Here is a 24,502-nt window from a genome sequence, read left to right as displayed (position 1 = left end):
GGCTTAAAATACCAAATATTTTTTGATGATGTCACACGGAGCATTTACTATTTTATGTACCCTGTTCTGGATTGAAGCCTCAGAATCTTCAGGTGGGGTACATTGCGGCTTAGACAATGGAACAAACGATCAAACGTTCAATGAATTTTTATTTGTATAGTGGTTTTAACAATGGCCATTGTTTTAAAGCATTTTACAGTTCATCATTGTTGAGGTGTTGATTAAATGCAACCTGAGGTCTTGAGACATCGCCATAAACTGTTATTACTTGCAGTCCAAATCCATCCGCAAAGCTCCTGAATTTTTGGCCACTTCATGGATCCTCAGGCAATTGATGCGGAATTATCCCCAGCTGCACAGAGTGAAATCCAATCGAAGAGCACGCCATCTAGAGGCAGGCCGGAACAAACCAGGCTGATCCGGAAAAATGAAATAGGCGGGGGATTAAAGAGGTGACGGGGAGAGAAATAAAGATTATTAAGTAACCTTATTGTTATATAAGAAGTTAGACACTGTACTGTGTGATAAGTGGGCAATTGGGGACTCCAGCAATAACTAAAAGAGAGAGTCTTTGCACAGGACATCTTTAGATGCGCTATGATAACATTTTGCATTCACTTGAATTCAGAAACCCAAACCTATTCCAGCATGGCGATGCCCCTGTGCACAAAGTGAGCTCCTTTTAGGTCTGGTTTACATGCTTTGGAGAGGAAGATCTCCTGCTATAGAGCTCTGATCTCATCCCTACTGAACACCTTTGGGATAAATGTGAATGCTGACTGCACCTCAGGTCTCCTCACCTACAGTGAGGAAAATAAGTATTTGAACACTGCTATTTTGCAAGTTCTCCCACTTAGAAATCATGGAGGGGTCTGAAATTGTCATCGTAGGTGCATGTCCACTGTGAGAGACATAATCTAAAAAAATAAATAAATCCAGAAATCACGATGTATAATTTTTTTACTATTTATTTGTATGATACAGCTGCAAATAAGTATTTGAACACCTGAGAAAGTCAAGTCAAGTCAAGTCAAGTTTATTTGTATAGCGCTTTTCACAACAGACATTGTCTCAAAGCAGCTTTACACAAATCAACAGTTAAGGTGAATGGTGTGAATTTGTCCCTGATGAGCAAGCCGCTGGCGACTGTGGCAAGGAAAAACTCCCTTAGATGTTATGAGGAAGAAACCTTGAGAGGAACCGGACTCAAAAGGGGGAACCCATCCTCATTTGGGTGACATCAAGAGTTTGATCATAAATCTTTCAACAATACAGAACACTGGAGAGTGAGAACTAACATGATTACTGGAGTATAAGATTATAAGTGATGTTCTTTCTGCAGTCTTATACAGTCTATATGGTTAGTAGCTCCTAGTTTTATAAGATCAGCATTTGTGATCATCAAAGATCCAGCATTAGCTTCTCCATGCCAGAGCCTTTAAACACTCCAGGAGGTCCAATGTCAAACTCCACACATGTAGCGGGATCCAAATAGCACTGGTACGTCTCTAGATGGTTCGGGATGTTTGCAAGTTCTGCATCTACTTCTTCAAAGGTCCGTAATCATCACGAGGTGGGAGGTGACTGAAGCTGGCCAAACCTCAGGGTGTCTCGGGATGGGGAGAGAAAGAGAAGCAGTGGAGAGGAATTAGCGTAACTGCTGTTCATGATATTAACAGCACAAGTTGATAATGTTCAAGTGATCAGATGTTTTGGAGCACAAAGTTATGATATGTGATGTGTGTTATGTGTAGGCTTTGCTAAAAAGATATGTTTTTTTAATCTGCACTTAAACTGGGTGAGTGTGTCTGAGCCCCGAACACTGTCAGGAAGACTATTCCGGAGTTTAGGAGCTAAATGTGAAAATGCTCTACCACCTTTAGTGGACTTAAATAATGTTAAGTCAATGTTAATATTTGGTACAGTAGCCTTTGTTTGCAATTACAGAGATCAAATGTTTCCTGTAGTTTTTCACCAGGTTTGCACACACTGCAGGAGGGATTTTGGCCCACTCCTCCACACAGATCTTCTCTAGATCAGTCAGGTTTCTGGCCTGTTGCTGAGAAACACGGAGTTTGAGCTCCCTCCAAATATTCTCTATTGGGTTTAGGTCTGGCTAGGCCACTCCAGCACCTTGATATGCTTCTTACAGAGCCACTCCTTGGTTATCCTGGCTGTGTGCTTCGGGTCATTGTCATGTTGGAAGACCCATCTCCAATGCTCTAACTGAGGGAAGGAGGTTGTTCTCCAAAATCTCGCAATACATGGCCCCGGTCATCCTCTCCTTAATACAGTGCAGTCTCCCTGTCCCATGTGCAGAAAAACACCCCCAAAGCATGATGCTACCACCCCCATTCTTCACAGTAGGGATGGTGTTCTTGGGATGGTACTCATCATTCTTCTTCCTCCAAACACATTTAGTGGAATTATGACCCAAAAGTTCTATTTTGGTCTCATCTGACCACATGACTTTCTCCCATGACTCCTCTGGATCATCCAAATGGTCATTGGCAAACTTGAGACGTGCCTGGACATGTGCTGGTTTAAGCAGGGGAACCTTCCGTGCCATGCATGATTTCAAACCATGACGTCTTAGTGTATTACCAACAGTAACTTTGGAAACGGTGTTCCCAGCTCTTTTCAGGTCATTGACCAGCTCCACCCGTGTAGTTCTGGGCTGATTTCTCACCTTCCTTAGGATCATTGAGACCCCACGAGGTGAGATCTTGCATGGAGCCCCAGTCCGAGGGAGATTGACAGTCATGTTTAGCTTCTTCCATTTTCTAATGATTGCTCCAACAGTGGACCTTTTTTCACCAAGCTGCTTGGCAATTTCCCCGTAGCCCTTTCCAGCCTTGTGGAGGTGTACAATTTTGTCTCTAGTGTCTTTGGACAGCTCTTTGGTCTTGGCCATGTTAGTAGTTGGATTCTTACTGATTGTATGGGGTGGACAGGTGTCTTTATGCAGCTAACGACCTCAAACAGGTGCATCTAATTTAGGATAATAAATGTAGTGGAGGTGGACATTTTAAAGGCAGACTAACAGGTCTTTGAGGGTCAGAATTCTAGCCGATAGACAGGTGTTCAAATACTTATTTGCAGCTGTATCATACAAATAAATAGTTTAAAAATCATACATTGTGATTTCTGGATTTTTTTTTAGATTATGTCTCTTACAGTGGACATGCACCTACGATGACAATTTCAGACCCCTCCATGATTTCTAAGTGGGAGAACTTGCAAAATAGCAGGGTGTTTAAATACTTATTTTCCTCACTGTACATCAGTACCTGCCTTTCGTAACACCCTTGTGGCTGATGAACACAAATATCCATCAGCATAATCTAGTGAAACATCTTCCCAGAAGAGTGGAGGGAATTATAAGAGTGAATTGGGACTAAATGTGTAAATATATGCAGTAATAAAAAGCTGAAAACGGAGTCAGGGAGAAAACTATATCACTGTGAACTCACAACTATTCAGTAATGCAAAATCTCTCTAGAGACACCTAATGTCTTCAGCATTAACCAATCACAACCTGTCGATGATGTTTCTTCATTCAGATCTCATTAAAAGCAGGCCCGTTCATGCGGCGTGAAATCTAAAGGTCAACCCCTGCTCTAAATGCAGACCCACATCCAGCTGTTCGGTCAATACCGTGACACAATAACCGCTCTGTAGCCGCAATTGATTGGTCAGGTGCGAATAGTTCAGCTTTTTTCTATCCTCAAATTTATTTCACAACCAAGACATGTTTTCGGTCTTTATTTTTGTTGTCCCTCGTTACGTAACGTGCGACAACATGACCGCGCCATCTATCTCTTCGATCCGTTAACGAGGGATTGATCGGTACTCGGCGATGAGAATGAATGTGTATGTGGACCACAGCGCTGTCACACAGTCACAAGAAGACCCGAGCTGAAAAAAACACCCCGGACTCCTTTAAAACCAGACGATCGGAGCGAAGGACATTATTCCGGTAAGAGCAAAACTTATAATCCCGGGTTCTTGCTTTAAACCTAGTGGTGGACGGATTGTTAATCGTCAAGTGAAAAATGTAAATAAAGAAATCAAAAATTGTTTCGGAAAAAAAAATAATAATAATTCAATATGAAAACAACTCAAATGTGAAAAGTAGATATAGTGCAATAATATAACAAACATAAGTAAAAGACCATTGAAATTCTAAATGGATGTCACATACAACCATAGACACAAATATAATTTTTTATTAATAAAATAATTAAAGGATTAAAAAGTGGAATTGCGATAAAACCATTATAGAAGAAATTAAATTGAATTTAATAAATAAAAATCTTATAAGGTGAATAAGGTGAAGGTGAATAAAGAAAAACAACAATAATTATTTTTTTAAACAATTTAATTAATAATAATGATAATAATAATAATAATAATAATAATAATAATAATAATAATAATAATAATGTAATCAATAAAAGATGGAGCCCGAATGTTTATCAGTAATGTAAGTCAAATTAACATACAAAATTAACTTAACATAAAAACATAAAACATTTACATAATCAAATTAGCTGCTTTGAAAATTCGTTACTAACATTATATAATATATAAATTGTATTATTATTTATTTTTATTATTATTATTGTATGGACAAGACCATAAAATTGCTAAATTTTTTTTTATCCCAAACCACATTTAGTCCTTATTTGCTGTTATAATATCCTCCCTTTACTGAGATGAATGATTAAAAAAAGGACAGAGACAAAGAAGAGCATGAGAAAAGAGAAAGAAACGCAAAGAGAGAAGAATTGTTGGATTTGTTCAACATTCATAAATGTAATGTGTGGGGTATTGATATTTTACCAAGCAAAAAAACATGAGTATTGAATAAAAAAAAAAAATGAAGACAGTAAGACACTGGGGGAAAAAGTTTGGAGTGGAAAGTATTCCTACTGTATAAAAACGATATGGACAAAACTGATGTAGGAGCAGTGAGGAGACCTGGGATGCAGTCAGAGTTTCAATCGCCAGTGTTTAAATCACAGCAAGAAGTTATGCGTAAAAACATGAGCCAGAAACTTTGGCATCCTCTCTGGGCTAAAGCTTGTATAGAATGTACTGAGGCAAAGTGGAAACCGTGAAAAGGTGCTTGGTGGCGTTTCTGGATCATGTTCACGCATGCCTTCTTCTTTCCCAGATCTCTATTGTGCCTTTGATAAAATGTTTAGTCTCTGAACTGTATTTCCCTTGTGCACATCGTGAAAAAAAGTTCCTGGGCTTCGGTTTTGAAATGTTGCTCTGGCTATTTACTTCCCAAGACAAGTTATCTAGAGATAATTCACAAAAACTTTGGTCATCATCAAGTTTTTGTCCTAACTTCCTCTCACCTTGTGACAAAGCAGTTTCAGTGTGCTGAGCACTCCTGCCAACCCTGACCAGATGAAGTGTGGAGTTGCCAACCGCTTCCCAGCTTTCTCCCTCAGCTTCAGCCGTCCCAGGCGTTCTATCTCCAGGGGTTCACCCCCGAACATTGAGCTCGTCACCATGTCTAAGGTAAAAGAACATCACAGCACGTATTATTACTTCAGCTACGGGCGCCAATATTTGTATCAGTATTAGTTCTCCAAATATCCTGTATATGTTATCCATATATCAAAAAAAAGCAGTGGGCCTAAGACAAATCCTTGTGGAATGCCAAACTTTACCTCAGTAAATGTGTAGAGAACTCACCGTTTACATCAACGAACTGATAACGATCAGTCAAATAAGACCTGAAACAGGAGAGAGCAGTTTTTCTAGTTTTTCGTAGGTTTTATGATCAATGATGTCAAAATTGCATTAAGATAGCAACACAAGCAAGGTGGTGTTGTTTTCAATTACATTTTTATTTGTAGAGCACATTCAAAAATGCACATTGTCCTGAAGCAGCTTCACAGAGATAAATAGGTTATAAAGTTAAAATGTACAAGTTTAGTGCCTGTAGGATTCTTCCTTATAATTGAAAGGACACTTAGTAGTGCTGGCCCATGTACCTTAAACTATATTAGCAATAAGTCTGTTTCTTTAACCAATCAGATTTCAAATTCGCCTCTGGGCACAGCTAGCTGGCCCAAAATAGCGTCAGCGTGTTTCCGTTCTCTGATTGGTTGGTCAGAGGAAAAACTGTTGCCAAGTTCAACTGGCAAAACACGTCTGTAGCTCTGCAAACATTAATACATCAGAGTTTGACTTGTTTTATGCCCACAATCGCTGACTGAGAAAGAGAAATTGATTCATACTTAAAACATACTTAAAAATAAATTTTTAAGAAAAGCTAGACGGCTAGGAAAGGTCGGCCAACCCCTAGCTTATCTCAGCCCGGGAAAGGGTTTTGTTCACCACTTCCAGACCAGTGAATACGAGCGGTACCACTGAATTACAGCCTCTAAAGGGGCACTGCAAATTATGAGTCTGCGTCTCTGGAGAGTAGGTTGTATCTTATTTACATTTTAATGTTTTTGTCATGTTATTAGACAAATATTGATTCTGAACTGCTCCAGATGTTGTAGGTGCACAGTTGTGGTTGTAGTGTAGAGGTTTGGAGTCTTAACTGGGTTTCTTGCTTTAGTAAAATGGTTTTCACCCTCTATATGTGAAATGCCTCTCTCTGTAATGCCACGTGTTGTTATATTGTGTTTTTGTATTGTATTGATGGTTTCTATAATTGCGATGTGATAGTGGTGGTATTAAGAGGTGGATTAAGTCGGGTACGTCCCGACTGAAGGCCCAGGTACCAAAAGCACGGCCCGCCACTGGCATAAACACTCCGATGTTGAAAGGCCAAGTGCAAATTAATTACATTCAAGAACCCATTGAGCAACAATAATGCAATAACCCATTATTTAAGTTGCTTTCCATGATCTTTAAAAAAAGAACTGAAAGAGAAATAGAAAAAAATCTGTTATATGTGGCTTTAGTTGGCACACAAAAATGTTCAGGAAATATAAAGCAAATGCCAACCTCCTCCAATTTTATGATCAAATACTGGCAGGGAAATTCACTTATGTTGGGAGATTATTACAGAAGTAAAACATTTTCATGACATTACAGTGCTACTGTTGAACTATTTCAAGACTTGCAACCACTAGAAGTTAAATATTATAACTAAAATGTTTTATAAAATGTATATAAAAAGTGTTTAAAAAGTGTGTTACATGCACAAGAACCTTAAGAGATTTTGATTGTCCCCACATTTGCTTCATTGATGTGCAGTGGAAAGTGGATCACCACAGTAGCTGACTGGGGGGGTCAACAATCATCTCTTTTGTTTTAAAAAAATGTTATAATCGTGTTCCGCAGGACCCCCGTCTCAACCTGTGAACCATAAGCTTTTTTTTTCTGGCAGTATTAGTATCTGTCCAATCCAAAAATTCAGCCCAGATCTTCAGTTTTCATTACATCTGTAAAGTAGGTATCTAGATGTTAATGAAAAGAAATCGATTGCTGCCTATTTGGTGTGTCGGAATCCACAGAGACTGAAGCGTAGCGGTGAACATGCCCCAGCGGAAACATCATTAGGACAGAGATACTCCCATATAGGGGCTGCAATCAAATCGATCCCTGATGTCAGCTGATGCCCACTTTCCCTTGTTTTTCTAAAGTGATAAGGATTGATGAACAACCATAGAAGATTATTTTCATCCAGTACTTATTAGTTTTGGGCTACATTTTAACCAAAAACTATAGAACTTTTGGTTCTCATCTCTACAGAAACCTTTTATTACTTGATATCCCTTATATCTTTCTATTGTGATGCATCAATTAAAAAAAGTGTGCAAGTTGGCATTTGTATCACAACGCGCCATTTTTGTACATATTTGCGCTGGTAAAAATGGGCATATAATTATTGGTAGATGCGTGATAATTTGTGATAATCTGTGACCAATATTTGATATGTAGATCGATAAACTGTTACTCGAGCGCGTTCTATCAGCATCGCTGCTGCTACGTGAATACGACGAATCGCAACACTACGGCGACCGAGGCGTGTCCTGAGAGTCTCATAGAATACAGATTAACATGGCAGAGGTAGAGCTGCATCTTCCTGATAACAGAACAGTGAACGACTGTCTGGTATTATTTTATGTTTTTTTTTTTCTTCAATACAAAGTCCTGTTTGTGAAAGGGGCCATGCATTAGAAGTCAGTAGGCACTGATTGACGATTTGCTGTCTGTCTGAACCAAGGATATAAAAGTGACCTGTCTGTACCTTGTTGAATTGTATAGCATTATAATTTTTCCATTGTAATTTGGTCTGGAAGTGGTGAACAAACCATTTTCTGGGCTGAGACAAGCTAGCTAGCTTCGGGGTTGGCCGACCTCCTCATGATGTCTAGCTTTTCTTCAAAATCTATTTTTAAGTATGCCCGAGACCAAATCATTTTCTCTTCCTCTGTAGGTGTGAAAAAATTCGAAATCAGATGTATTAATGTGTGCAGAGCTACACACGTGTTTTGCCAGTCGAACTTTGCTGTAACAGTTTCCCTCTGACCAACCAATCAGAGAACAGAAAAATGCTGACGCTATTCTGGGCCAGCTGGCTGCCCTGTGAGGCGAATATGAAATCTGAATGGTTAAATAAACAAAGCTATTTTCTTAAGGAGACTAAGGTAAAAGAGCCAGCAGTACTGACTTTGCAGGCCCTGGACAGATTAGATTGACATGGCAGCAAATAGAGGCTGAAATCTGATTGGACAAAAAAAAAATCTAACATCCACATACACGTACTGGAAGCAGCACAGCCAAGAGAAACGCTACAAAATTAAGAGAATAAACTGTCGAGAATAAATGAATACGATTACATCGAACAAATATTAGAATTTAGGTTGTAAATGTAGGTCAGTGCTTCTGATAGTGTTTAGGCCTCTCCTGTCCATTTTCACAAATACTAGAATGATTTCCACATGATGGAAATGGTTCAAGATGGCACCGGTGAGGTCGGCTGCCGCCACGACTGCTCTGACTATGTTTTCTATTTTTTTGTTTATTTTATACTTTTATTTACTTAGTTATCATTCTATCATTAATCTAATCATCATTAGATATGACAGAGACACTCTTATATCTATTGGTGTACAATCCACTCACCTTTTGCCGTTTTTAAACCCGGCCCCATGCTGGCCGAGTGAAATCCTGAGGGAGAACAAAGGCGTCCGCGAGGGAAACGAGCCGGCGTCAGGAACAGGCACACCACGCTCCCTTACCTAGTATTCTGTTACCCAACGTCAAGTCACTGGAAAACAAGGTCGACGACCTCAGGGCAAGGGTCAAGTTCCAGGGGGACATTTGGGACTGCAACCTTCTCTGCTTCACCGAGACATGGCTGAACCCAGCGGTACCAAACCACGCCATCCAGCCGGCCAAATCTTTTTACCGGTTTACCGAATGGACAGAACACTGAAGTCAAGAGGAGGTGGAGTGTGTCTGATGCTGAACAACCACTGGTGCGACAGCATGAGCATCGTTCCCCTTTCACGCTTCTGCACACCAAATCTGGAACTACTGACAATCAAATGTCGGCCCTTTTATCTACCTCGGGAATTCAGCACGGTCATAGTCAGTGCCGTTTATATTTCACCTCAAGCGGACACAGGCACTGCAGTATGGGATTTACACGAGATAATAACTAAAACACTGCACAGCTCAAACCACATAATTAAGTTCATCGATGACACAACCGTGGTGGGTCTCATCAGCAAGAACGAAGAGTCAGTTTACAGAGAGAATATTTAACGGTTAACAGCCTGGTGTAGAGACAACAACCTGTCTCTGAATGTTGACAAAACCCAGAAAGATGGTTGTTGATTTTAGGAGAACACAGAGCGGCCATTTTCCACTAATCATCAATGGATCCCCCGTGGAGATCCTCCAGAGGACCAAATTCCTTGGTGTTCATCTGGTTAAGAATTTGACCTAGTCACTCAACACCAGATCCATCACCAACAAAGCCCAGCAGCACCCTACTTTTTGAAAAGGCTGAGGAAAGCCCATCTCCCTCCCCCGATTTTGACCACATTTTAGAGAGGGACCATTAAAAGCATCCTGAGCAGCTGCATCCCTGCTTGGTATGGGAACTGCGCTGTCTTGGATCGCAAGACTCCACAGAGGATAGCGAGGACAACTGAGAAGATAATCGGAGTCTCTCTCCACTCCATCATAGACATTTACACCACACGCTGCATCCGCAAAGCCAACAGCATTGTGGACGACCCCACACACCCGTCACACACTCCTCACACACACTCTCCTACCTTCAGGGAAGAGGCTCTGAAGCATTTGGGTCTCACATTCAGACTGTGCAACAGTTTTTTTGCACACAGTACACTTTATGTGGTGAGGACACTTACTTTGGTCCTTAGCGGTGTGTTCTGTTATGTAGCTCTATGTTGTGAAAGTTAAAAGGGAGTACTTTTACTGGAGTAATATTTTATCAAGTCACCACCATTCACCACTGCCAAAAACCCAAGAGTGATCTTATTCTTCTAGCCATCTTACTTTCCCATGATCTGCATTGTTGTGTCTGTTGTACTGTAAAAAACTTTGTATGATTTTCTTTATACAGACGCTGTCACTGGGCACCAATGTCTTCCCTGAGTACCAGCTCCAAAATCCGGATGTCCATAAATGGATTATGATGCACTACAGTCCCTTTAAAGCAGCATGGGATTGGGTCATCCTGCTCCTAGTGCTCTACACTGCAATCTTCACCCCGTACTCCGCTGCATTCCTGCTTAACGACCTGGCGGAGGATCAGCGGCATGTGTGCAGTTACATCTGCAACCCGCTTAACATCGTCGACGCCATCGTAGACGTTTTGTTCATGGTGGACATCGTGATCAGCTTTCGCACCACTTACGTCGATACTAACGACGAAGTGGTGACGCATCCTAAACACATTGCCATCCACTACATTAAAGGCTGGTTTCTTTTTGACATAGTTGCTGCCCTGCCTTTTGACCTGCTCATCTTTAAATCTGGGTCAGATGAGGTGAGAAATGATCTGGATGGATATTACGCTTGGCTGACTATTATTGAAAATTGGCTTATTATTACTGGGATTATTTGACACACAAGTAAATTTTTTAAATGTACGTTAAAATCAGGCATAACATTATGACAGCGGTGAAGTGAATAACACTGATTATCTCTTCATCATGGCACCTGTTTGTGGGTATATATATTAGGCAGCAAGTGAACACTCAAAGTTGATGTATTAGAAGCAGGAGAAAAGGATTTGAGTTTGACAAGGGTGAAATTGTGATGGCTAGACGACTGGGTCAGAGCATCTCCAAAACTGCAGCTCTTGTGGGATGTACCTGGTCTGCAGTGGTGAGTATCGATCAAAAGTGGTCCAAAGAAGGAACGACCGGCGACAGGGTCGTGGACGGCGGACGTTCATTGACGTACATAGGGAGCGAAGGCTGGTCCGTGTGGTCCGATCCAACAGACGAGCTCCTGTAACTAAAAAAAAACAAAAATTGTTTTGGCAGCAAAAGGGGGACCAACATGATATTAGACAGGTGGTCATAATGTAATGCCTGCTCGGTGTAGTTTGCATACATATAGGGAAATTTTGGAACTAGGAGTTCCTGGAACTTCGGCCATTGTGTGGAATGTGACCTTGTTTAGAACCCCTTGCCGTTAGTCATAATGGAGCAGTGGAGTGGTACGCAACGAGCGTTCACGGTTAAATGCTAATGTGAGTGATGCTATGCTATTGCCAGTTAGGACGTCAGGATCTTGTCCCGCCTGCTCATTTCGAAAAAAATTGTTTCAGCCTTAAAAAAATTAGTCACCAGGTGGTGTTCGAACTCCTATATACCAAATAATATCGAGGCTGATTAAGCTGCCATCGTGAGTGGCCCACGCCACTTTTTTCCACCTCTTTTCCAACACACATCATCGCCGTGTTGAGCAGTTTCTTTAGAATTATGCACCCATGGTTTAAGTGTAAGAGCAGACAGGACACGATCCTGATGTCCTAACTGGCAATGATGGTGAAATTCCCTTTTCACTCACAGCACTCACACTATAACCATTCTTATAAAAGGCTTTACAGTGAACGCTCATTGGGCACCACGACATTCTAACTATGCTCCATTCTAACTAACGGCAAGGGGCTCTGAACAAGCTCCCACTGCTTCTGAACAATTCCTGACACCCCAGGGTCATCAAGTCCTAGTTCACTGCACCTCTCTGTATAGTATGTGCTGTATATACTACTGTATACATAATTGTTGACCCCAATAAGGACTAAATAAAGCATAGATAATGGTATCTGGCAAAATTTGAAAAATAATATCTGAAAAATATCCATAATGTGTACTTTCCTTCCCTTTCAACCATGCTTGCTATCATTTAACTTCAGACGACAAGTACTCTGATTGGCCTCCTGAAGACTGCACGACTGCTCCGATTGGTTCGTGTGGCCAGGAAGTTAGACCGGTACTCAGAGTACGGAGCTGCAGTCCTATTATTGCTCATGTGTACGTTCGTGCTCATCGCTCATTGGTTGGCGTGTATCTGGTATGCCATCGGCCACGTCGAGAGGCCCTACATGAAAACAGGCTGGTTGGATAACCTGGCTGATCAACTCGGGAAGTATTATAACGACAGTGATGCCACCTCTGGACCGTCCATAAAAGATATGTATGTCACTGCACTGTACTTTACCTTTAGCAGCCTGACCAGTGTGGGTTTCGGGAATGTCTCACCCAACACCAACTCGGAAAAGATCTTCTCCATCTGTGTCATGCTTATTGGCTGTAAGTTCCTCTATATGAATTCAGCTAGATTATGTTGCCAAAACCAAGGGCCATCCTAAAGCTCCACATTTAACAATTTTAAAGGAAATATATCTTAGACTCTCTATGTGTCTATGTGACGAGAGTTTGTACCTTAAAAGTTGCAGTCTAATATTGAAATTCTTGGGTCAAATCGGCTTGTCTATTCCCAAAGGTACAGGAATTGTAAATGTCCCCTCTAAAGTAGTGTGCTTTTAACAGTACACTATATCCTGCATTTGCTATTTAAGTGTACAAGGAATCGTGTACAATCTTGTTTCCTTGGAAATTATGCTCTAGTTCAATAGTTTCCTCAAATTTAAGAGTCAAGTATCTGTCCCCTCTACAGTACAACTGTTCCCCAAGAAGTTACAATTGGTAAATGCACTTCTACCTAATAATACCAGGAATATACCCTTGTGCCATGGGATGGTCTAGTCAATTTACAGACAATTCTCCTCAAATTATTAGTTTTGAAAGATACAGAAAATGTAGACAAAGGGGAAGTGGTAGCCTTGTGGTAACTGTAAGATGTCATGAGTTGAAATCTCAGCATTTTTCAACTGCCAGTGCTGCACCCCTAAACAAGGCCCTTAACTCTCAAGTGCTCAGTTCTACAAATGAAAAAGTTGTAAGTTGTTCTGGATAAGGGGAATCTGCTGAATTTGGTAAATGTAGATGAAGCCCATAACTTATGTCTTTTAGGTTCAAATTGAAAGGTACACTCCATAGAGAGGTACTACCATCCATAAAGGTACCATTCCAGTGATAATACCTAGAAAGCTGCAATATAGTTCTGTGAAATAAATAAGTGGTTAGAAAATCAGTTTAGGGCAAAAAAAAAAAGGCTTATTTGACAGAAATGTGAATTGGTTTTTATGAATAATCATTCGGTCCTGTTCTAGAGTAGAGTAATACCTCTGTATTAATCAGCTGCAGAACTCAAATTCGGTACTCGTCACTATGACAACTGAAAAATGTTTCGTCACTTTTCGAATGCTCGGAACTCGACACAAACTCCCGCGATGAAACTTGTGAGGGCTTAAGTCTGGTTGCAAAACAGATGCATGAAGAATCTCGAATTACCGCGGGAACAGTGCCGTAGCGTTCTTTTTTGTGCTTTCTGTGCATTTTAAGCCTAAAAATCATACGACCTAAAATGGTTAAAAAAGAAATGCTACTACGTCCGAGTATCGAAATATACAGTATTACTGTATTTCAGTTTTTAGCTACAATTCAACTTAATAAGAATAAAATCCCAGTGTATTTTGACAGTTCCTTTTTTTTTTTTTTTTCAAGAAAGATTTCTTTGTTATTCTTCCAATATTCCAGCCTTAATGTATGCCAGCATATTTGGGAACGTCTCGGCAATCATACAGCGTCTTTATTCTGGAACCACGCGCTACCACACGCAGTTGCTGAGGGTCAAAGAGTTCATCCGTTTCCACCAAATACCTCCAAGCCTGAGGCAAAGGCTGGAGGAGTATTTCCAGCATGCTTGGTCATACACCAACGGCATCGATATGAATGCGGTAAGAACATGTGCACCTCAAACACCATGTACACAAATCTAAATCCAAGAATTATTATTGATCAAACAAATACATTTGGTGGATATGCATCGCTTGTTCTTTTTTTGGGATAGATAAAAACTCTTGATATTTTTTGTAGGTTTTGAAAGGCTTTCCTGAATGCCTACAGGCTGATATCTGTCTGCACTTAAACCGCAACCTGCTGCAGAACTGCAAGGCCTTCAAGGGAGCCAGTAAAGCCTGTCTCCGAGCTCTTGCCATGCGCTTAAAAACCACCCACTCTCCACCAGGGGACACTCTCTACCATCACGGTGATATTCTCCAGACCCTGTACTTCATTTCCCATGGCTCGATTCAGGTGTCCTGCAATGACATTGTGCTCGCAATACTAGGTAAACAAAGTGGGGGGATCAGAACAGAGGAAATCAGAGCATGCGATGTCCTAGTTCTACAATAGGGTTTTATAAGTATAGCATTTTTGTATTGTAAGTTATTAACTGACGCATGTGTAAAAGATTGGGATGAGCTGAGGAAAGTTTTTATAATTACAGCATAATACAGCTTACAGATAAACCATGTACTTGAGTAAAAGTAGAGATGCACAAGGTAAAATGCTGTATTACCTCAGTAAAAGTCAGTACTCAAGGCTAACTTAGAAGTTAGATCTTCATGACTTATTCTTATTTCCCAGTTCCAAATTATTTTTTTCAACATTTATTTATGTTAAGGAAAAAACAATATCTTCGGCGAACCCATTCACTTGTACACCGAACCTGGCCACAGCAATGCAGATGTGAGGACACTCACATATTCGGATCTCCATCAAATCCAGAGAGACGATCTCTTGGAGGTCCTAGATATGTACCCAGCCTTTGCAGAAAGCTTCTGGAGAAATCTGGAGATCACCTTCAACCTCAGAGAAGTACACAAAACACAGTTACTTTTTGTGGACCATACAAAGCTTTGGGTTGAAGTTCACACAGATTTTCTCTGTAATCAGGTAGATCAGGTCCTTCACACCTTACACAGTGAGGATAATGGGTGCCATTACCATATCAATCACCCACGATGTCACAAAAACTCACCCGAGAGACGCAACAGGCCAGGTAAACAGACAACTGCATCGAGCAAAGGGTACCTAGAGTACCATCATTTTCAATGAAGTTAATAAAAACACATTTGTTTTTTGCATCCTGAACAGATGGAAAGGATCATGATGATTCCTGTTCAGTTCAAACATGTACCAGTGTGGGTCATCAATGCTTTGCTGGCCCTCACACTCACTGGGATGAATTGTGTTGCTGTGACTCATCCAGAACCCAGTCTAATGAGAACATCAACAAACCACCTTTTTCGCATAGCCGGGTATATACTCCTGAAGGAGACCCCCAGGATTACCCTCCAGCTGCGCTACGGGTGATTCCACCCAACAGCAAATCTGGGATGGGCATAGAGCCTGGCATGGATAGAGGTACCTATTTCAATCCTCAAGCATGGGGATCAAAATGAATCTTTTGTGTAAATCTTTGTATCCTTGACTGTGAGGAAATGATTTCACTTAAGCTTTGGTTGCTTGAAGGTTCACTCCATTTCAGGCCTTCTCAAATTCCCATCTATCCTTTCTGCAGGAGCTCATATTTCTGGATTGTATCATTACTGGTCAGATCTTTGGCCCACTCAGTATGCAGGCCGTCCTTACCGGTCCTGTTCGGTGCAAGCATCTTATCATCCACCTCCGTTAGCAGAAGACTGTCCCAGTGAGCTTGAGTCAAGACTTGAGTTACTGCAAAGTCAACTTAACAGGTAGGTCAGTTAAAAAAAAAAATGTATTGCCAAAAGTTTGCTGAGACCTGGCCAAGAGTTGAATATTCTTTTTGAGCATCCCATTTGGTTCCCATTTGCTCTTATAATAACCTCCTCTTCTGGAAAGATTTTCCATTAGATTTGTGGACATTTGTGTTAATTTAAATACAAGGGTGTTAGCAAAGATGGGTACTGACATAAGTGAGGTGGAAGGGCATAGGGTGCAGTCAGCATTCCAAAGGTTTTAATAGGGTTGGATCTAGTGCAGGAGAAAGCCAAGTGTCCCAAAACATTTGTCCATATAGTGTATGTCTGGCAAAACAGTTTGCAAACATAAAGTGCAGTCCATATGTAAGCAAAAGTTGGCAATACTTTGGATTTTGACTCTGTATTGCTTTTGAAAATTATATAGTCCTCTCCAAAAGCTTTAGAACAGAAAGGCTAATTCAACAAACTGACATTAAACAAGCCAGTCAAAACAATAGCAGATAATGATAGTTGGTTTGCAAGAAAAAGAAGAGTCCGTGACCTTCCCAACAACTTCCACAGGGCAGAGACACAATCTTAGTCAGCTATAGGATTCAAAGATGAGCCACTGACAGTCGGACACCAAGATCAACCTGTACCAAGGAGGTGGTAGATAGTGGTTAAAGCACTCATTGTTTAAGTTTAAATCCCAGCACCACCAAGCTGCCACTGCTTGGCCCATAAAAAGGCCCTTAACCCCTCTATAAAAGGGCATCCCCCAAATACCAAAAATGTAAATGATGGTACCAAAATGATGGAAACGCAATATTGTAGAAAAAGAAAAATAAATTATCTGCTTATGATCCAAAGCATACAAGCTCATCAGTCGAACATGGCAGAGGTAGTGTCATGACTACTTTTTGAAGGGAAAGCCTTTATTGACAATCATGAGTACATCATGAGGGTGGCAGCAGAATGAATTCAGCATCCAGAAACACTGTTTGCCAACCTGATGTATCAAATCTAATTATTTTAAGACACCCTGTTCTGGTATTTTGCACACCAAAAAAAAAAGTGGATATCCTACCACCAGAGGTGCCCTTTTTTTAAGTTGTTTAACAAATCCAGGATATAAGGAACTGTAAAATTGTCATTCAAATGTACTGTCTCATATTTGTCTTCAGAAACAATAAAAACAATAAAATTGGCCCTGCCATTTTACTATTTTTGGGGGGCTCAGTAAATGCTTGATATGTTTGAGATCATTTAGCTGCTGCAAAGTAAAGCACCATTCGCTGACTTGATTAGGTTTGACCAGTAGCAGAAGGTTTAGAATTAATTCTGTTGCTGCTGCTTTGCCCATTGCATCACTGGTAAAAATTAGTGACTTTGTTTCACATTTCCTCTCCACACTAGCTACAATATCCTTTAAAATATCCCTCTTAAGCTTTCCTGTGCATTCTTCTCATTGGAGTTATTTTCCTTAGAGGTCCATCCACTATAGTCTTGAGGAACCATTTCTCTTCAGAATGTCAAGATTTCCTGGATTTGGGGCTCCAGAGTGGCTTAACATAAAATGCTACAAGTTTAAGTCTTGAAATTACTTGAAAAGAAATGCTAGATAGGTTTTCACTGTCAGGACCTGTGAGCCTGCCTTGGTAAAAGCAAGTTTGGCAAAAAAGCATCAATGTCACATCTCATCTTCTAGACTGGAGGCAAGAATGACTGCAGACATTAACATCATTCTCCAGCTCCTTCAGAGACAGACTACCCCTGTACCCCCAGCATACAGCTCAGTATCACCTGGTAGCCACTGCCCAGACCCTTCGATTCTTTACGGAACTAGTGCTCCAGTGCTCTACAACCTGTACCCCATGCAAGTGGAAAGCAGAACTACTATGATCCAGGTGAAGACCAGGTTAATTTGAATTCCGTTGGCTGTAGTCCATTCTGAAGGGATCGTTTCCATGCCCTATTCATTTCAAAAAGCTTCACCATCTGTTTAGACACACATAGATTTTCGTATAGCTTTTTTTTTAAGTGCTAAGTTGTTTAGCAAATCTAGATGTAAGTATCAGGAAATTAATAAACAGTCATTTAGGTTATCTCTGAACTGTAGCTTAAACAATGATGTAACTGTAACAAATGGAAATTCAATGCCGCCAACCCTGAGTTTCTCAAGGTTTCTTCCTCATGCCATCTCAGGGAGGTTTTTCTTGACACTGTCGCCACCGGCTCGCTCATTTGGGATAAACAGTCATAAGGAACAAACTTATTGGCATTCATCCTATGCATTCTTTTATACATTAACAATTATATTTCATATTTCCATGGTCAAAAGGGCTATACTAAGAATTTAATTGATATTTGACATTCTAATTTGAGCTCATATTAGTCTTTTGATCTCAAATCCAAATTGCCATGTACAGAACCCAGCCAAGTACAAAGCCAGGATTAGTTTGAAATATACAAAACTGTGTATGCTACAGTGTCATCAATTGTAGCCATTGCATCTGTCAATACCATTTGCTGGTTTATAAACCCATAGAAGTAATAGAAGCTCTAGAAAATCCTAAATACATCTGTTACAGAGCACCTTCAGGAGCAAGTGTACAACCCCAATTCCAGAAAACTTATAATACTGTTTAAAATATAAATTGAAAAAATATATATATTTTTTTTCATCCATATTTTATTAACAATAGAACATAGAAAACATATCAAATGTTTAAACTGAAGAGATGTACCTTGTTTGAAGGTGATCCAAAAACGCTGCTATCATCTCTGGGCCAAAGCTCATTTAAAATTTAAAATGAGGCAAAAGGTCCTGTGGTCCGACAAATTGAAAATGTAATTTCTTTTTGAAAACCATGGGCACCACATCCTCCAGACTAAAGAGGAGAGGGATCATCTGGCTTTTTTATCAGTTCAAAAAGCTGCATCTCTGGTGGTGATGGTATGGTGGTGCATTAGTGCCTAAAGAATGGGCAGCTTGTACATTTAAAAAGGCTCCATCAATGCTGAATAGCATATGCAGGTTTTAGAGCAACAAATGCTTCCATCCAGAAAACCTTTCTTATGCAGTTAGCAAAACAATGCTAACTGCGTTATGCACCTATTACAACAGCATGACTTCTTAGAAAAGTGCCTGCAGTCTAGACCTTTCACCATTTGGAAACATTTGGCGCATCATGAAATAAAAAAAAACACAACAAAGGACACCCAGAACTGTTGAGCAGCTACAATTCAGTTTCAGACACATATGGGTCAACATTTCTTTTCCAAAACTTCAGCAACAGGTCTTCTCAGTTCCCAGATGTGGACGGATGGTATATACATTCAATGTGTTTTTCTTTTATCGATTGCTTATTGTAAATAGAATATGGATTTTTGCATTCTGTTTTTATTTACAGTTTGCACAGTGTCCCAATTGAATTGGGATTGGGGTTGTACATCCACTACGTGCTCTTCATATTTAAAGGAGATCGCTTCAGAATGGACCTAAGCTATTACTATTCTTTTTAAAAAAATGCGAAGTTCATAGCTTGTACCCCACTTTTACCTCCTCAGAGCACGGCCAGGCCTGAGTTCACGCCAACGTCTATGGTTTCCCAGCTAAGTGCCGTCCATACAACGGCGACAGACAGGAATGAAGAAAGCACCGAACGTGTAGGCTCAAAGACACCGGTTGCGACGGCTACGACACGGCTTCACGCTTCTCCAAGGTTCTCCTCTCTGCCAGGGAATTTAGATTCTTCGTTAGGCCTGGCTAAAATCTATAAACACAGCTCGGATCCTGGCTTAGCCATTAACCGGAGACTTTGACGGAAATAAATGTCTGAAAATATGCCTCAACAGAGAATTCTAAAAAGGTGAATGCTCCTGGCTTTGATCGGTTTTCTGGAGGAAAACCTAAACTCTAGGTTTCATCAGACCGGATAAACAAGCAAAAGAAGGAATGAGTACCAGGCGGAGGAAAATAGGAAACACTAATTATTCAGTACAGAATTGGCAGTAAGCTTGCGTCTGGTCAGAAAGTGCGAAGTAACCCAGCACTGATATCACACAGGATCAATGTACAGCAGGTCTGAGCAGGAGGAGCCGAAAGCCTGGCTGATGACCTTCTGACGTGAAATTATGCAGCTGTGGGTTATCTATGCTAATTAAACTAACTAGCTAGATCGTATACCGAGTTGTATTACTGAAGCCAAATGTATTCTTTTGTCATTTATTTACTTTTTATTTATATTTCTTTTCGGTCTTTTAGTCTTTTTTGTTTTATAAGATTGTGTAACTGGAGCAGCTTTGTGACGATTGACTTTGTGCTTTTTTTTAATTTCAGCCCCTTTTTTTCCATTTGATTCTTTCATTTCTTTGTTGTACTTTCACTCCATCCGATCTTTTTGCCTGGTTTTTTCCTTACTCTCTTTTTTCTTTTCATTTACTCCTTTATTTTATTCCTTTCCTCCTGCATTTCTTTAGTTTTTCCTCTCTCTCTCTCTCTCTCTCTCTCTCTCTCTCTAAAGCCCCCACCTCCTTGATTCCTTTCTTTCATTTTTCACCTTTTTCTTTCATTCCTTTTTTGTATTTTTACTGCATCCTTTCTTTTTTTGTTTTTCTTTTCTTTCACTTCTTCGCTCTTTCTTTCTTCCTTTCTGTTGTTTTCACTCCGTTTTATCTTTCTTGTTTTTTTTTCTCAATCTTTGCATTTCTTTTACCCCTTTTTCTTCCACGCCTTCCTCCCTTCCTTTCTTTCATTTGACAATTTTCTGTGTTTTTTTCTTCTTTGGTTCAAATTTTTTTTCCTTGCTTCATTCCTTTCTTTCATGCTTGCTTTCTTTCAAGTCCTCCAACTCATTCCTCCTTTCTTCCTTGGTTTTCTTTCTTTTCACTCTCACCCTACCCCTTATATTTCCTTTTTCTTTCCCGATTCCACTTTGTTCCAATTCTTTCATTCTGTTGATGTTTCTCGTCCACGCCTGGTCCGTGTAGGCGTTTATTCGGAAATAAAATACGTTATCTTAAGAAAATAAAAACACGTCCCCACTCACCTGAACCTACAGTGTCTGCATCATATACAAATATATTTTCTTTTTTTTTTTCACCAGTTGATACAATTTTTGATTAGTTTTTACAAAAAAAAAAAATAAAAAAATCACAAACAGTTTTTCTCAATAACCAAAATAAAACACAGCAGGGCCTGAACACACAAAGACACAAGCTGAGACACAACATTCTCAATCTCACACACACACACACACGCACACACGCGCACGCACGCACACGCACACACACGCACACAGCTGGCAGTTTTCAGATGTCGAGTGCAACAAATCCAAATGTACAGTAAAATACACAACATTAAAAACTGAATAAAAAAAAATATTAAAAAAAATAAAAGATTTTTTTGATTTTCTTTAAAATCACACAAAAAAAATTCTTTTTTTTTTTTTTACAACTCCTTCAATATTCTCGATATCAATTGTTTTGTCTGTTTGTTTGTGTTCTTCGAGTTTCTTCTCGGCCCCCGAACTCCGCGTGCTGTCGAACTTAATTATTATAATTTCATTTCGCATATACATTACAGAAAACCCCACCCACCCCATAAACCCCTCCCCTTCTCAAAACTCGAACGCTTTTTATTTAGACAAAAAAAATAATAAAATCTCATCATGGCACCCCTTGCCCTTTTTCTTTTATTTATTTATTTTTCTTCCTGAAATCTACAGCTGCAGTTCTTCACGTTGCCACCGTAAAAAATGTTCAGTGCTTCAACAAAATCTGCTTCCTTTACGGAAAAAAAAAAACACAAAAAAAAACAGTAAAAAAGTTTACGCGCTCTGTCAAAAGCTAAAAAAGTCATGAGAAGTGTTTTGTATAAATGTTTTTTTTTTTTCCTTTCCTTTATCTGGTTGATTCGATGTGATGATTTGTGATCGCTGTGAAATAAACCCCTTACCAAAAATGCGTTTTCTTTTGTTTTTTTTTTCAGTGGTCAGAATCGTCTTGTTTGTCCAAAAAAAAAAAAAAAAAAAAAAGGCTTTTGATTCGCGATAAACACATACGAGAGAAATGGGAGACAATTCGATTAGGGCCGGAAAGTACGGAAAAATTGAGCGATATCGGATTGGAATATGGTGTGTGTTTAATAATAGTGACGTACAATTCTAGATTGTAAATTGTTCACTAAATTGAAGATTCTGTTAAATCTAGAATCTTTTCTAGATAAAAGTGGGTAGAAGTGAACTGAGGACTTTGACAGGTTTTATCGGAAAATTCTTTAGACCTTTCTTTTTTTCAAAATGTAAAAAAAAAAAAAAAAAAAAAAAAAATTATATACACGATAATGTCAAAAGTATTGGGACACCCAATTTTTCCCACTCGTATGTGTCTCTTCCCTGAAGAGAATGTCTTCAGGTGCAGCAGCGTTGACTCTCCTCCTGTGCGCCATGAAGATATGCGTTGCACAAGTTGGGGTGGAAGATCTCCTGCTATAGAGCTCTGACCCTCAACCCAATTCCACCCCGTTTGGATTGAACTGGAATGCTGACTGCACCTCACCTACATCAGTACCTGACTTTCCTAACACCCTTGTGGCTGAAACATCGTTCCAGAAGAGTGGAGGTTATTATACCACGTACAAATCTTATGTTCGGGTGTCCACAAACTTTTGTCCATATAGTATATATTACCCTGTAACACAAAGGAAAAATCTGTATTTTTCCTCAGTCGTGACTGAGTTTTGGAGAAGTTTTTTACTGTTAATAAAAAAAAAAAGGACGGTATTTCCACCCGAAAACGATCGATAATAAAAGGTACGATCGTTAAGAGATTTGCCGATAAAAAGAAACCGAATGATAAAAAGAAAGAAAATAATTATTTTAAATTAAACACGCAAAAAAAAAAAAAGCACCTTAATGGGTCTTGTTCTCCGCACATGTTAGTGTTATATCACAATTAGTTATTTCTTTTCTGAAATTATGAGAGCTGAAGTCTGACACACCGGGTTACACACCGTTGCTAGGCAACGGCCATGACAATGAACGATCATGTTCGATTGAAAGCTGAGAAGTTGCTACGTTTTCACAAATGGCACGAAGAAACATTCTGTTGAGAGCTACATCCCTCGCGCCGGGACGCGTGCGTTGAAAATCCTCGTCCTCCTCCGCGTCCGTTGCCGAGTCTCACATTAACGTGTAGCTATAAAAGCTGCTCCGTCCAGATGTCCGAGTTTAACAGCGGATACAGCAGCACTAATGACACCAGATCTGAGCTGCCATTTCTGGAAGACCAAAAAAGGGGAGGGACACAAAAAAAAAAAAAAAAAACAAGCCGTAATGAACAACCGAATCAGTAGTGATTTTGAAGAAAGTAGTGATCCAGCGCCGCTCGGGTCGTACATTTTCACGTGCTTCATTTGTTTCGTCTTAAAAGAAAAGGGAAAAAAGAAAGAAAGAAGTTCCCGTTGGCTCGTACTAAAACAATTGCATAATCCATTCGTTGGATTGTCCGGTTTCCCCGGGGAAGTCTTGCATTGATTAATGTTTCGATTGTTCGCTGAAACGGGTACAAAAGAAAAAAAAGGAAAACGGTCCACGGTGTCCACACAGCGGATGCTACATTGGATTACGAGGGAATTGGAGCGGGTTTTCGGTATGTTGGATGTCCGTCGCAAAAAACTGTCCAGGAATTCGTCCATGCATCCTATTCACTGCTTCAGATGTATTAGGACTCTCGTAAGAAATGCCACTTTTGGGCAAAAATACTCAGACATGACAATTAATTAATGAACGATTATCTCGAATTGAGAGTGGCACCGTTACGGCCATCCGACTGCCTACAAGTGTGTCCACACACACTGTCGTGCGTGAATTATATCCACATGCTAAAAATTGCGATTCATTTAAATCAAGATGCCTTTTTTTTTTTTTTAAGCGATCCGACAGCCAGAGGACATACAGGCGCACTTACTCGCTCATCCCTGACCCCCTCACCCCCCCTACACTCCGTCTCAGGTGCGCTCTCTCTGTCCGCTCCAGGTTTCAGCCAATCCCAGGTACTCCGGGTTTTCCGCTGTAGGCGTCACATAGCCGTTGATCGGCCTGGGAGGTGATGTGACTCCGCCCGCTGATGCCCCGCCCGGCACTTTAGCTACGAGATCCAAGTAATACGGGTTGTCGAAAGCGGGAGACGTTGGCACCAGGTACTCGGGGTTCTCCACGCTGTGGCCTGCGCTGAGGCCGTTGGGTAAACGCCTTTCTGTGGATTTACGCGGCAGCGTATTCGCCCGCTCGGATTGGACATCCTGATTCACGTACTCTGAGAAGGAACGATAAAAAAACAAGTTCATAGTGAATACAGTGATTATGTGTTGGAGAACACAGGATGTTGGACTTG

At 40.2% G+C, this 24,502-nt stretch overlaps 2 protein-coding genes across 2 annotated transcripts in view; one reads left to right on the top strand and one right to left on the bottom strand.

The window, feature by feature from the left end:
• Positions 1-3,875: 3,875 nt before the first annotated feature.
• On the top strand, positions 3,876-21,117 carry kcnh6b (potassium voltage-gated channel, subfamily H (eag-related), member 6b; the record flags this gene model as incomplete). The annotated part of the gene is made up of 11 exons (XM_083557379.1): positions 3,876-3,979; positions 5,385-5,535; positions 10,583-11,008; positions 12,389-12,785; positions 14,136-14,335; positions 14,475-14,727; positions 15,064-15,257; positions 15,336-15,441; positions 15,537-15,806; positions 15,964-16,138; positions 17,814-21,117. The coding sequence occupies 11 exons, from the start codon at positions 3,876-3,878 to the stop codon at positions 18,031-18,033; spliced, it is 2,496 nt and encodes an 831-aa protein (XP_083413505.1). The 3' UTR covers positions 18,034-21,117.
• The window catches only part of erbb2 (erb-b2 receptor tyrosine kinase 2), a 27,944-nt gene continuing 24,056 nt past the window's right edge, over positions 20,615-24,502 (bottom strand). Inside the window, exon 27 of the mRNA XM_083557071.1 lies at positions 20,615-24,424. Within this exon, the coding sequence (XP_083413197.1) occupies positions 24,117-24,424 (308 nt within the window). The 3' untranslated portion in view covers positions 20,615-24,116. The remainder of the gene's footprint in view (positions 24,425-24,502) is intronic.

The sequence above is a fragment of the Silurus aristotelis genome, assembly GCF_946808225.1.
Source record: "Silurus aristotelis genome assembly, chromosome: 12".
Classification (NCBI taxonomy): domain Eukaryota; kingdom Metazoa; phylum Chordata; class Actinopteri; order Siluriformes; family Siluridae; genus Silurus; species Silurus aristotelis.
The sequence above is the reverse complement of the archived record's forward strand: the minus strand, read 5'-3'. Positions and strand labels throughout refer to the sequence as shown.